The sequence below is a fragment of the Mastomys coucha genome, unplaced genomic scaffold (assembly GCF_008632895.1).
Source record: "Mastomys coucha isolate ucsf_1 unplaced genomic scaffold, UCSF_Mcou_1 pScaffold20, whole genome shotgun sequence".
Classification (NCBI taxonomy): domain Eukaryota; kingdom Metazoa; phylum Chordata; class Mammalia; order Rodentia; family Muridae; genus Mastomys; species Mastomys coucha.
This window is the reverse complement of record NW_022196903.1, coordinates 13,531,101-13,545,103: the sequence shown is the minus strand read 5'-3', so window position 1 is coordinate 13,545,103 and position 14,003 is coordinate 13,531,101. Positions and strand designations below refer to the sequence as shown.

The 14,003-nt window shown below is 43.0% G+C and overlaps 1 protein-coding gene across 8 annotated transcripts in view; it reads right to left on the bottom strand.

Moving 5' to 3' along the window:
- Positions 1 to 318: 318 nt before the first annotated feature.
- Positions 319 to 14,003, bottom strand: part of St7 (suppression of tumorigenicity 7) — a 252,070-nt gene continuing 238,385 nt past the window's right edge. For 7 of the 8 annotated variants that reach the window (XM_031381225.1, XM_031381226.1, XM_031381228.1 and 4 more), the window contains 3 exons: positions 10,527 to 10,619; positions 7,723 to 7,862; positions 319 to 670 (listed from right to left, as the gene is read on the bottom strand). In XM_031381225.1, coding sequence (XP_031237085.1) covers positions 575 to 670; positions 7,723 to 7,862; positions 10,527 to 10,619 — 329 coding nt within the window. In that variant the 3' untranslated portion in view covers positions 319 to 574. Of the gene's footprint in view, positions 671 to 7,722; positions 7,863 to 10,526; positions 10,620 to 14,003 lie in introns of those variants that run through there. The other variant, XR_004121889.1, reaches the window with a different exon arrangement.

The window sequence follows — 14,003 nt, the reverse complement described above, 5'->3', positions numbered from 1 at the left end:
TTTTGTCACTCTATTTCCATCCTTTCCTTTCTCAGCTGTTTATTCATTTGTTAATGTGATGTTGGGCACACAGAAACAAGGGCCCGATGCAAGGCAAGTAAGTACTCTACCACTGAACTGTATTCCCAGCACTGAGACTCCATTTTTCAAGCCACCAAGTCATGAGCTATGCGCTCTGCAGAGAGACTAGTTCTGCCAGCAAAGAAAATCAGTATGGGTTTAGCAGACCCCATATCCTTGAAGAACAGCATACACCTACCAGTTTACTGGGAACACTGGAAAGTCTAGGGTTTGAATAAAGATAGAAGATGACACAGGTTGCTGCAATACACAAAAGTTTATTTATTTATTTTTTTTATTTTTTGATCAGTTTTGAAGGCAAAATAAAATAGAACTGAACATCAATAAATTTTGTACAACAAAACCAGCCTTTAATAAGGAACTGATAGTCCATGAACAGTTTAAAATCTCAAAATGGTTTCCCTTTTTCAAAGTCATGCTTTCTTGCGGTCCATGAGAAGTTGGCACAGGAGAGATGGCAGATGGTGTGGAAAGTGAAAGATGGGAGGCTCCCTCAGATCCGCGTCAGCTGATGCCACAAACTGGAGGGGAGGATGCTTTCCACTTTCTCCATGACAAAGTTCAAGGGGGCAAACAGAGTGCTGAGGAACTGCAAGGAAATCAGAACAGCAGTAGTCAGGACAAAGCCTGTCCAAGACGAAGGTCAGCTCTCCCGTGCACGCCTGCAGCTGAGGATGTTACACTCAGAACTCCTCAGGAGCGTACACCCCTCTCATGTTTACAGGAAATGTCGGGGAAAGTGGAAGATGCATTCCAGCCCCCCCTCCCCAGCATGACAGATAAGAAGGAAGTGTCTGCTGACAGCCTCCCTCAGCCCTCTGACATCTGCCACAGTTCCTAAGATGTTAGCAGTGTTCAGAGTTTACCCTGTCTATGAAGATGAATATCTTCCAAGAGGATTATGGATCGGTATCAAGTGGACCTAGGAGCTACACAATAGTGACAACCTAGGCCACTTGATTGTCTAGCTGGCTCTACAGCTTACTCTGAATGGAAAGGGGGATATAAAGAGTCAAGTTTGTAATTGCTTTGGTTTCCTGGTGTCTTCTAAGCACAGCCCAAATAGCATGTTTTGTGTCATGTGTCAGGGAGCTGGGAGAGAGTAGCGACTGGCACCCTGGAGGCCTTGTCCTCCAGGAAGGGCTGTTGAATGGACCCCTGGGAACTTCTCTCTTGGTTACTAAATATTTCTCTGCTTTTCATACACAGACAGCGATTAACAATGTGTCTTTTAAGAAATACAATTTGCTTTATCAGTAACTAGTCATAATTTCAAATTTACTCTGATGATGTTCTTGTGAACAACTGACTTCAATCCACAAACTGGTGTTGTGGGAGAAGCTTGCAGAAGAGATGCCTGTTCAGGGAAGAGGTCAGGATTGAGGAGAACGCTGTCTTCTGTCTGTTGAGAACCAAGGTCTTGTCTTGCTAAGGTTTAAACCCTGGTTCTTTATTGTGTGTTGTCTTTTGCCCTAATCACTGTCCATGGCACAATACTGCCAATACCAACAAATATTTCACATATAATTTTACTTTAGGAGTAAATACGAACATGCAGTAGGAACACAGTTCTGAGTACAAACAAAATTAGTAGGCAGTGCAGTCAGAAAACTAATAGCATTACCCTTACTGGTCACATATCCTATGATATCTTCAAATCTTCAAAAGTAAGAGGTATGAAAGGCAGGTGTTCCAAATTCAAAGACCTCAGGATGGGGTGTGTGCTTGTGTGTGTGAGAGAATGTGTGTGTATGTGTGTATGTATGCATGTGTCTGTGTATTTAATGTGTATGGAACATACCTATCAAGAAGGTCAATAACACAAATTGTAGCTGCATCATCAAAAAGAAACTTGGTAAAGTTTCTTTATTCTGTTTTTTAAATCAATTCGATACAGTTGCTTAGTAAGGCAATTAAGTACTACATGAGAAAAAGGGACCCTCGGATAAAACTTCCTCTCTTGAACCCTCAAAGATGAGGAATAGACATTAGGATGTGGACAGAGTAAAGTCATACATATAGGCCATGGCAGCAGTTTGGGTACACACCCAGGGGTGTTCAGAAAAGGAAGAGAAGCCAGGATAGAGTAGAGGGGAGAAGTGTTGAGAAGATGGAGAAAAACTCTGTAAAGTGATACAATTTAAACAGACTCCACTGGATGGAAAAAAAATGTCAGGAGGTGTGCTGTCAGCCCCAAGGTTGCAGATATGTGGAAGTGGACACTCTAGGTTTAACTAATAGTTGGAATATGGAAAAGGAAACCATCAGATGGTGACTAGTTTAGGTTCACTGGAATAGAGGCTGAGTTCAAACTGGCTAGCAGCCTTGAGTGCCAGGCTGAATGTACAGCTGAGAAATAGGCAGCCCTAGGTGTGGGGGTTCACTGCTCGGTGGGGGTTACATTCACAGTTTCTGATATTCTGAAAATAAAGAGCATGCCAAAAGACTTGGGAGAGTTACCCTACAACAGCACTTCTCAACCTGTGGACATCACCCTTTTACAGGGTCTGGCCTAAGACCGCTCAGAAAACACAGAGATTTATATTATGATTCATAACAGTAGCAAAATTACAGTTATAAAATAGCAATGGAAATGATCTCATGGTTGGGGTTACTGCAACATGAGGAATTAATTGTATTAAAGGGTTCCAGCATTAGGAAGATTGAGCACCTGCAGGGTGGATTACCCACACTCCCCAGTTCAGCAATGGACTGTGTTCCATCATGCAGAAGGCTGGAAAGCATTGTGCAAACACTGGGCCCAGGGATGATCCCTACCTGGCTGCCCCTGAAAGCTTCCCCAATATCCTGGGCTTACAGGATGCTATAGACCAAGTACACTGATTTCACTAATACTATAAAACTCATTTACAAAATTATATGGGTGCAAGTGTCTGTGGTATACACAGGAGAGATATATACACAATGATAGATGACCAAGGCACAAAGGTGACAGTGTTTGCGTACAGTACTCAGTTCCATAGTGAGAAGCCCTGGGGAAATATCAGAGATTCTAGCAGGCATTGCAAAGCACAAGTCAATAAGCAAGATGATATTGCTGGTGGCTGTACTGAGCAGATTTAGGAAGACTGAAATTGGAAAGGCCTAGGAGAACCACTCAACATGCCCTGAGCCAGAGCCATGGGAGAAAAGGCATTCTCAAAGGCTGTACCCTGCCCAATTCCACAGCCTAAAGTGTGGGCATCCAAGGGAGGAGGAGGGGGCTCAACCAGAGTGCAGAATGCAGCATGAAGACAATGTGATAATGTAACTTAAAAATAAAGACCAGCTTTGGTTGTTTGCCTTTTGTTTCTGGGGAGTATTAACTTGACTTAGCCCAGAAGCTTCACTCTAAGGCCTGTAATTCCTCCTTTCCCCAATGCTAAGATACAGTGGTCTTCCTCACTATACTACATTTGTTCTTCTCACTGAGGTTATATGAGGGAGTTACACTCCAGTCCTCCTCTGTGTAATGACCTGCTCTTTCTTCCTTATATCCGAATGGGTGACTGAGGAAGGTCCCCTTTGAGCATCTCCCTGGACAGTCTCCTGTATTTCCTTACAGAAGCCCAGCTGAGATGTGCCCCTCTCATACCCAGGCCACCTTCCTACTTAGGACCCCTCTCCATCTCTCCTCCCTGTCTGCACCTACAAAGAAGAAGCTATGGTCAGTGGCTCTCGTCAGGAGTAACAAAGGTTTGTAGGATCATGCCTTCCTCCTCAGGTGCCTTAGGACACTCAGCTTGTTCTTTAGATGTATGAGAAGCCATCAATTCCTTTGACCAGATACCTAATAATGCTTGAAGAGAAACAGCAGTTTCATTTCTAGACTAAAAGAAAAATTTATTGCCCAAAATGTTAAATCTGAATGAGCAAAACCAGGCAACTTGGATCAACTCATCTATTCCAATGTCTAAAACCTCTGTCCAGAGGGCAGAGAGACATGGTCAAATTTCTAACCCAAGTGCCCCATAACTCAATTAGTGTTCACTGGTGAGAAAACGCAACTGAGCTCATAAAAAAGGAGAGAGTGGCACTTCAATCGCCTCATCCTCCTTTTCCCCAGACACTGTCACTGAGAGGAAGGTCACAGCTCTGAAGCTCACTGGGTTCACAGTGGAAACCTCTTGCTTATCTGAATAGGTTCCAGGTGTCCTGTTGCAAGCAGACAATTGACATCCCACTGTAATCAATATCAGATTTCAAAGAGCCCAGGCCTATAAATGAAGATGAGGCAGAAGTTAGGGGGTGCAGTCTCAGAGGAGGAAAGACAGGCCTCTGGAGCAGAAGGGGTCAGGGTGCTGACTTTCCCACATTCTGGGCAGAGCTGGGCCCGGATGATAGCTTACTTATATGAGCTGCCTTATCTTAAGAACCAAACATTCTAGGAAGAGTTAGTCCTAAGTCACCGAGGTAGATTAGATTGTAGGCAGCCAGTCTCAGCCTCTCTACTCACGCCTCTAGTGACTCACTGTCTAAGGGTGCTGGGACTGGCTGTGTTAGTGAACAAACATGCTAGAATTCCCACGCTGTGGAGCCTGGGGGGTGGCAGTGCAATCTCTCTGCATCTACTAAAAGTCATCACACCCAGGGCATTATCTCAGGAGAGGACTGAAAACCATCACTTTCTCAAGCTGCAAATGGGCGCAGACAGCCTATGGGGCAGCTGTGATAACCCCCAGGTGTTGGGCAGGGGCTCATGGAGGTCTGGTGAAGTGAGGGGGTGCAAATGAAGAGTCTGCTGGGGACACACTGGACCCTCCTGAAATCCCCTGCGTTCTTCACGCTGTCGCCCATCTTCCTCTCTTCCTAAACCTCCCCAGATCGGACAGTGCAAGAGCTCCATAAAGGGCGAGGCAGCTTTGATCCTCTGAGTAGAGCTTTAAAAGCATGCTTGTTAAAATTAGGAGTAGTTGACCACACAACCGCACTGTGGTAGAGAGTAGGAACACTGCAAAGCCAAATCTATTTCATCCAGTCATTTAATTCCAGATGTAAGGCCAATGCTTTGGAAATCGTGAGGAGAACAGGCAGTGCTCAACACCCAGTTTTCTGAAGAGCAGTCTGTGTGACCTGTCTAGAGACTCTATTTGCTCTCTGCTCTCCTTCTGATCCCTTTGCTGGCCACCACCTGTTCAGTATTGTGCTTCTTAGCTGTGACTGCAGACCTGAATATTCAGGGAACAACTGAAAACCCTACTGCCTATGCTGCATTGGGTCAAGCAGGCAAGGGGCCCTAGGGAGGGCAGTTATCAGCAATCTTTAAGCTCCCTTGCTGTTCCAAGGTACAGGCAGACTGAAACTACTAATTCCGGACAGCTGTCACTTGAATAGCTAAGACAGACTATGACATAGCCTCATATGACTTCTTAAAGATTTACCTTTCATGAAGCCAGACTCCTTAGAAGGGAATAAAATCTTTAACTCCCACCCTCAAAGGCTTGTGGGGTCATTGCTAAAAATACAGACTCCTGGTGTGAACATCAAGATTCTGAATTTCGATGGTATGGTCACAAGCACTATTGGCATGCTAGAGGGTAATGGTCTCTCAGACCCCATGCCCCCAGCAAGGGTTATCGGCTAGCTTAACAATGAACATTGGAGCAATGAGGTGCTTTTGTGACTGTTTTAAGAGTGTTTAAAGGGGAAACAGAAAACTGGGAACAGTAATCATCTAGCTCCAGAACTACATCCTGATTACCTATTTTAACTGCATTATACCCTAATCTTTGCCAACTCCTCTCCCTCAGAGGCTAGCTGCAGAGAAGGGAGACAATTGGCGGAGGCCCTGGACCAAAGGCATCCAGGGCAGCAACTTGGTAATGCTGATTTGGGAAAATATGTAGGCAACATAAGGAAACTTAATTTTCCCAAAGGAAGGGCTGAGTTAGAAGTTCAAGTTGGCCTTGTGTAGAGACGCTGTTCTGAGAATCTGTGCGGAAAAGCAGATTCTTTGGTGAGCTTCCAGAGTGTGAAATGAGTGTAAACAGAAGTAAAAGAAAGGATTGTGAGTGCTGCAGTGTGCAGTTCTAAGTGGCCATTAGTGCAATGGGCACCATGTTAAAGCCGGGAAACCCACGCACAACAACATTCACATTGAGCCGTGCACAGCAGTATTTTTGATGCACCCAGATGCCCTTTAGCAGCCGCAGTGGAAGGTACTTGGTTTGAGGACCCTTTTGCCTGTAATGGCCTATGATCACAAGGAAACACTAAATAGTATCTGATTTTTATGCTGTTTGTTTTTTCTGCAGATTGTTGCTATTCATTCATTTAACAATCATTTGTTGAGAACCTACAGTGATCAAGGCTCTGTGCAAAGCTTTGGAAATACAGATATGACAAAGGCACAGACTTGCTTTTAAAGACTGCAGTCTAAGGGGGCACAGACAATTTCTCACCAATTATATGTGCTAACATAGGTGTTTTGTGGGAACATGGAGATATACCCCTCAACTTCAGAGAAATTAATACAGTATTAAAGAAGAAATAGATCTTTAGGAGACAGTGGAGTACTGGTCACTTGAGGCATTCCATGCATAACACACAGTGTGTACACAGGCCCGGTGCATCTGGGCATTGTGAGCACCTCACTATGGCTGAAAACTGGGGTCTGTGTAAGAATCATGAGGTATGAAGCTAACAAGGTCATCAAAGGGTCACTACAAGAAAAAAAGCTCCTTTCAATCAAGAAAAAGGACTGAGATTTTTGTCCTAAAATCACTGGGAACCAGTGGATAAAAGCTGGGAAGTGACATGCTTACTGGAAATTTAGAAATTGTTTCTTGTGTTTGTATACCAGACAGAGGTGAGACAGCATTAGGAGGCTGACCCGGGTAGCCACAAGGCAGGGAGGGGCCTGAGAGAGCAGGGAGTGTGTGGCTGAGGAGCTAACTCAGGACCTGGCAGGGCCACTGTAGAGGCAGAAGTAAGGAGACAGGCCATCCTCTCTGAACCCATGCATTTTGAAATCAGATGGCTGGGAAGCAACTCATGTTTTTCTCTCTATTTCTTCTATTTGACAGCTCACTATGGCAAAATTAGGACATTCACCCTCATGGTCTGACAGAAATGACTAGGCCTCTTCAGGGAAAGTGGTTCTTAGCAGGCAAGGCAGACGCTTTCTTCTAGGATTGTCTCCCACCCTCTCACAGGGCTGTGTGCATTTTTCCTATTTCTAAATGTCATCTTGGTTCACTTCCACTACAAGCTTTCTAACATTCTCACAGTTCATTATCCAAACAGCCCAAGGGTCTGTAGCCATTAAGAACATCACATAAATAATCTTGGGAAACAAAAATCATGAATGAAAGACTCACAATATCTCAGGATTAGAAAGTGCCATTCAGTATATACACACCCTGCCCATTCCTCATTTGTGAGGATTCCCTAAATTACATCATCCTTTAGACTTCCTGCACTCTCTGGAAGGTGCTGTGAGGATTTCTTTAGGAAAGGAGGGGAGGCCCGAACTAACACTTGGCCCTCCAGCCATTGATTGCTCTGATGATAATGAAAGTGAAATTCCTCTTCAGGCTTTCGACCACCTCTGCAAGCAGCCCCTTCCCCTCTGGCTCCTTCCCTTGGCTTTCTCTGCCCACCAGTCCATTGCCTAAGGGACCCTTCTCAGTGAATACTCACAGCTTTTGCGAAGACTCCCATAAGTTCCGGAAACTGATGTGTCAGGAGGGCCAGCATGGCTGTGAAGGAGCACAGTCCAGCAGTGAAGAGGATGAAGAAGGGAAGTTCCTTCTTTGGGTAAACTGAGACTTCATGGAAAGCTGAGGAGAAAACCAGAAGGAAACCATTAGGATTCAGGTGACCAGCACTTAGGGAGTCTGACCCCCGTGACTACAGTGTGTTAGCAATGAGACAGGCAGGACACTGGGCATCCCCGGCTCACCCCTGCCTCTGCTGCCTCTGCTGCCTGGCTGCTTCACCCAAGGCCAAGTCCCTCTGCAGCACTTCAGGGGGAGACACTACAGGGCTATCTTGGGGGTGCCACACACTCATGAGCACCATCTATGTCTAATATATAGTGTTCCTTTCTCAAAAGCAAATATAAAACAGTAAAACCCTATCCAAATTACAACACATATTTCCAATAGGAATTCCCAAATCAAGTGTATGTGTGTACGTGGAGTCCTGTTCTATTTTTATTTTACTGTATTTTTAAATCATTATAGTAAGGCAATTTGAGTTTATCTTGCTTTTTGGTGATGTTTGTTTATTTATTTATTTATTTATTTATTTATTTTGTCTTTCCTGACCATTTAAGGATATCAGCGGAGGATGCTATCCCAAATAGACATTCACTGAAGACCTCACATATAGCCCTATTCAACCTGTAGGACCGAGGGTCAAATTTTCTAGGCTTATCTGACACAAATGTAGGAAATTCCTGATGATAACTACACTTAAAACAATCAGGAGGGTAGGAGGACCAATGGCCTTTAGAGCATCCTTCATAGCATTCAAACATGAAACATTGCTTTTGTTAAAACCAAAATAGCTATGATATGAAAACATAAAGAATTGTAATGAAGAAGTCTACTCAACTTATCAACATGACTGCCTGTGACTATGGGCTGGTAAGAGATGCTGGCCAGGGGCATGGGGCTGTATGTACAGAGGCAAGCCGACTGCCTGGGGGGCCTTGACAGAAACTGCAGGTTCACAAGTCTACTTCTGGAGCCACTAGAATCTACAGTGCCCATTCCCCATCAAAATACAAGCTCTAAAGATCCTTCATTAAGGATTTCGTGTAGTCATTAAACTTTGTTGCTCAGAGCCTTAATCAACAAGGATGAAAACAAAGAAAAACTATCAAGAGGCTTGGAGCACATGCAATCTTGCCTCTTTGCACATCAGGAAGTCAGCCTGCTGAGGGACAAACGTGGGGTGGAGTGCATAGGGCCCACTATGCAAGTAACTATACTTTTAATGGGCAAAATATGAGTAGTGTTCCTAACAGCTAAGCCTCTTTATATCTCACTCTCAACATCCAACCCAGAAGAGGTTCTGACATGACATCACAGTTGAATCAAGGCACCCATTTCAATAAATCTGAGCTGCATTTTCTTTTTCAAGGCTTATGACAACTTTTGAGAAGTGTAATATTGTTCTAATAACTAATCTATACTCATGGAAACTTAATTGGATTCAATTAAAAACATTTTAAAACATGGCACTTTTCAGAAAACTGCCTTTCTACCAGGAAATGAAAGCTTTAGTAAGGATCTCCATGAGGAAGCATCAAAAGGTAAATTATGGGCCCACATGAGGCTTTCTGAAATCAAAATACTGTCGTGTGGTGCACCAGAGGCCTTCAACTGAAGCTCTGACCTGAGGACAACACAGAACTCTCCCAGCTCCTTAAACAACAAACCCTAGGCTGGGCTGCCTAGCAAGGAGACAGGGGAGGTTCTTCCAGAGGCCCAATCTCATGGCGAAAATCACTTTTGTATCCGGGTGTCAAGGTGCTGAAGATTTATGACTGCATCAGTAATGGTGGTGTCTGAAATTTCATTATGTACCAGATCTCCAAACTTATACTATTCTTGGGGAAATATTTATATATGTTTTAGCTGTTAGACATTGATACAACCAGGGCTAGTACAGGAAAAATGGGTGACAGGAAAGGTGAAGTGGCAGGGGGTGGGGGGAAGTCCAAAGGGGGGTTAGCATCTGAGGGTGGAAAATATTTCTCAAGTCAGGGCCACATGAAGGGCTTAGATATGATCCCTGCACACAGTCTGATTAGATAATAGCTATTTAGCCTGGATTGTCAAAACAATGTTGTATTACAGTAAACCAAAACAATCCATTCCACATGTTACCACAAGAGCATTAAGCTGTGAAGGCCTAAGGCGCTTGAGGATAGGGTCTTCCTCCCACACTGTAGGACAGCACTCAGGCTACATGTGTAGTCTGAACATGTCAGCCAACTCCATGCGTGCAACCCACGAGATGTTCACAGGCACAGTCTGGCAGAGTATTGCATCACCACAGACAGCACACCAGCCTTCTCCACTCAGGACTCTGCCTCTGGCAGTGATACTGGTGGCCTGGTCCTGCCCTCCCACCCACAACCGAACTGCAGCTTCTTCTGACATCAGCACTTCTTCTTCAAACCCATCTGAACAGACCACCTCAGACCTGCAGGAGAGCCCAAGTACACTTTGCCCTGATAAACTAGCCTACAGAGAAGATTGTCCATAGATACATGACGCCTCTGCTAAATTTCAGGTCCTTGGGATCTTTCCCTCTGATCAATGTGGAAAGACTCAGAGAAGCCAGGAAGTCCAACCCATTCACATAATTCATTTCTGTAACTATGCTATCAAAGAAGGCCAGGGGTTGGGAGAAACTTAACAATGACATCCACACCTATCATGTATGTCCTCATCCCTGGATGAAAGCAGGGTGCAGGGGATGACACTTACAGGGAAGCAGCTCCCGGTCAGCTGTTTCTGTACAGATTGGGTATGGATAAAATAGGTGTCCCTTCTCCAGGGGATACGGGATCATCCGGAAAGCTACAAAGGAAAGACAACACATTAAAGGTATATATTCATCCCCTAACTTCCCAACCTCAAAACAGAACTTTTGAGCATTTTTCTAATGGAACACACTGCTCTAAGAGAGGCAAGTCTTACCCAAACTCTGAGGTATGTGCCAGACAAAATGTCAGGGGTGCATTATGATGCATTACTCACACATTAATCTTACACTATATATTCTGGGCTCACAAAACTGGGTGGGGATAGAGGTGCAGAGGGCAGGGAAACCATCAATATCAATGCCTAGGGTTTCATCGTGTATAAAATATTATGAAAATGTTTTAAGCACTAATTCAATAAGGCCAAACCAACTGTAATAATTCAAACCTGGATTGATATGCTTTCCCCAGAAGTGAATGTGGACTGGCTCATTGGAGCTTGCTGCAGATTGTACAAATATGAAAGGCATTCTGCTGTGTCTAGTTTAAAAACATGTCTAAGTGGATTAGAACTCCAACCAGGATAGGCAAATACAAAAACTTAAAGCACATGATTTGAGAGGTATTTCTACACTTTATGAACCTTTTAAATCTTTCAATATCATGGTGTGCATGTGTGGTGGGGGAATGGCTAGGAGAGATTGATCGTCTACATTTTGATGATGTCAGGCCACCTAAATTCTGTGTCTATGGCATTGGATGACATTAGGCTTTCCACTGAATTATGGCTTTCCAATCAATCCATCCATCCCTATTATCGAGTGTGTTATTTTCCCTGTTCCAATGTCAGCAGCATGTTAGTTTCACTGTTCCTATGAGCAGCACTCACGGAGTTAATTTTTCTTCAACAGATGTCCTTTAACGGCTGCATATTGTAGATACAGAATGGAAAAGCCATACACTACCCTGGGAACGTCAATTAACAACAATCTCGGCCTGTGTGTGTGTCCATGAGGGATGACGGCAATGAGCAACAACATTCACAGTTTTAAATGCTACATGTTAAGGAATCATTCTTTATCCTTAGTCCTGTAATTACCAAAGCCTTTAAAAATGCTGTCAATGTACATATGTGCCTTTTGCATACTGATTTCAAATAGGAATCAGAAACAAAGAACATTCTCCCTCACAAGAAATGACAAGGTCCCATTGTAACCAGCATCAGTGCACATATGGTATTTATTCTGGTGTCTGAATATTATTTAAAAGTAAAAACAGTATGTATGTGATTCCCAGCATTTGGAATGCAGTCAATCTACACCACAGTGGTATCACTGTGAGGTTATAGCACATTGCCATGGAGAATATAAATCATGATAAATGTGGGATTAGAACAGAGCCAGTTTGCTGGCAGTTTGCTGAGGTAAAAATGTTACAAATTTTCTTTTTGTAACAGAAACCTCTTAAACAGATTAAAATATTAAAAACACCCAGACTTTAGCTCTTCTTATAATTGAAGGTTCACCCTACTTCAATCCGACCTTTCCCATAAAAATGTTGACTTTTGCCAGTTAGCTCAAGTGACAGCAGAGTTGTGTCATGGGTTGTTAAGTCACAAGATGTTGAAGAAGAAACCAGTATCTCTCTCACAAGAACCAGGCTTGCAAAACAAGGAGAACAAATAGTACAAAACATTAGGCTAAACAAACAAAACAAAACATAAAAAGAAAAAAAACCCTTGTACAATTATATAGCATCCGCTCACTAAAATCTTTTCTGGAAAGCACGTATTTTTACACTTAAGGTGCAGAATGACAGGATTTCAATATACTGTTTCATAAATGATAGTTTCTCTGAAAGCATCTGTCACTTCTAATCTCTGTGTGTTATTCTCCATGTAACTAGGCTATTGTTTTGTAATCTATTTGGGTTCATGTGATACAAAAAGAAAAACAACCCAGTTTTCATAATTGCTACTAATTTTGAAAAGTAAACTTCATTCAAAATTGAAGTCAGTTTGAACTTCAGGAAAGGATTTGTTTAAAGAGAAATGTACACGCACCCTTGAGAGTTGCTTGACTATAGTAACCTAGTGGTCAAATGACATCTTCAAGTAAGACTTTCCCTTCCATATTTGGCATACACAGAGAACTTTATGCATCAATTTGGTCCTTTTCTTCTTTTAATCAGTTCTCAACTTTTTATCCATGGAGGATGAAAAGGGTGGAGCTTTTGCTAATATAAAATTTATAAATAGATAGATAGATAGATAGATAGATAGATAGATAGATAGATAGATAGATAGATAGATAGATAGATAAATAGATAGATAATGTTTCCTGCATGTTTATGGAATCCTTTAGATTTCTTTTCCTCATGTCAGATATCATTTACATTAAGTTCATAAAAATATTAAGATTTGGCTTCACTAAATAAAAGTAAACACAATTTCTACTTGCAATTCTATCCTTCACTCACCCTGCTCTGCAGGGTCCAGCAAAGCCTGAGATAAGAATGGGTGTCTGAAGAAGTGGGAAGAGACATTACAGCCCCTCCTACCCCCTGTCCCTTTCACTGAGACAGGCACCCTGCCCCTTATACACAGAGATAGAAGACACTTTTTGATATTTAGCTCACACTTGCTTGATATTTTTCCTTTCAAACAGAACGCTATTGAGATTATCTGTAACACAGGGACCTGAGAGTGAATTCCAGCTCCATGTCCTTTAGTCTCTTGTCAAAAGTGTCTTTATACTTTATCTCTATAACTCCTCCCATGGTATTTTGTTCCCCCTTCTGAGAAGGACCGAAGTATCCACACTTTGGTCTTCCTTCTTCTTGAGCTTCATTTGGTCTGTGGGTTGTTTCTTGGGTATTCTGAGCTTTTGGGCTAATATCCACTTATCAGTGAGTGTATACTATGTGTGTTCTTTTGTGATTGGGTTACCTCAGTCAGGATGATATTTTCTAGTTCCATCCATTTACCTAAGAATTTCATGAATTCATTGTTTTTAATAGCTGAGTATTACTCCATTGTGTAAATGTACATTTTCTGTATCCATTCCTCTGTTAAGGGACATCAGGGTTGTTACCAGCCTCTAGCTATTATAAATAAGGCTGCTATAAACAAAGTGGATCATGTGTCCTTGTTGTATGTTGGAGCATCTTCTGGGTATATGCCCAGGAGTGGTATAACTGGATCCTCAGGTAGTACTATGTCTAATTTTCTGAGGACCCGCCAAACTGATTTCCAGAGTGGTTGTGCCAGCTTGCAATCCCACCAGCAGTGGAGGAGTGTTCCTCTTTCTCCACATCCAAGACCATCCAGAGACTGCCCCACCTGGGGAGCTATCTTATTTACAGTCACCAAACACAGACACTATTGTGGATGCTAACAAGTGCTTGCCGACAGAAGCCTGATATAGCTGTCTCTTGAGAGGCTCTGCCAGTGCCTGACAAATACAGAGGTAGATGCTCTCAG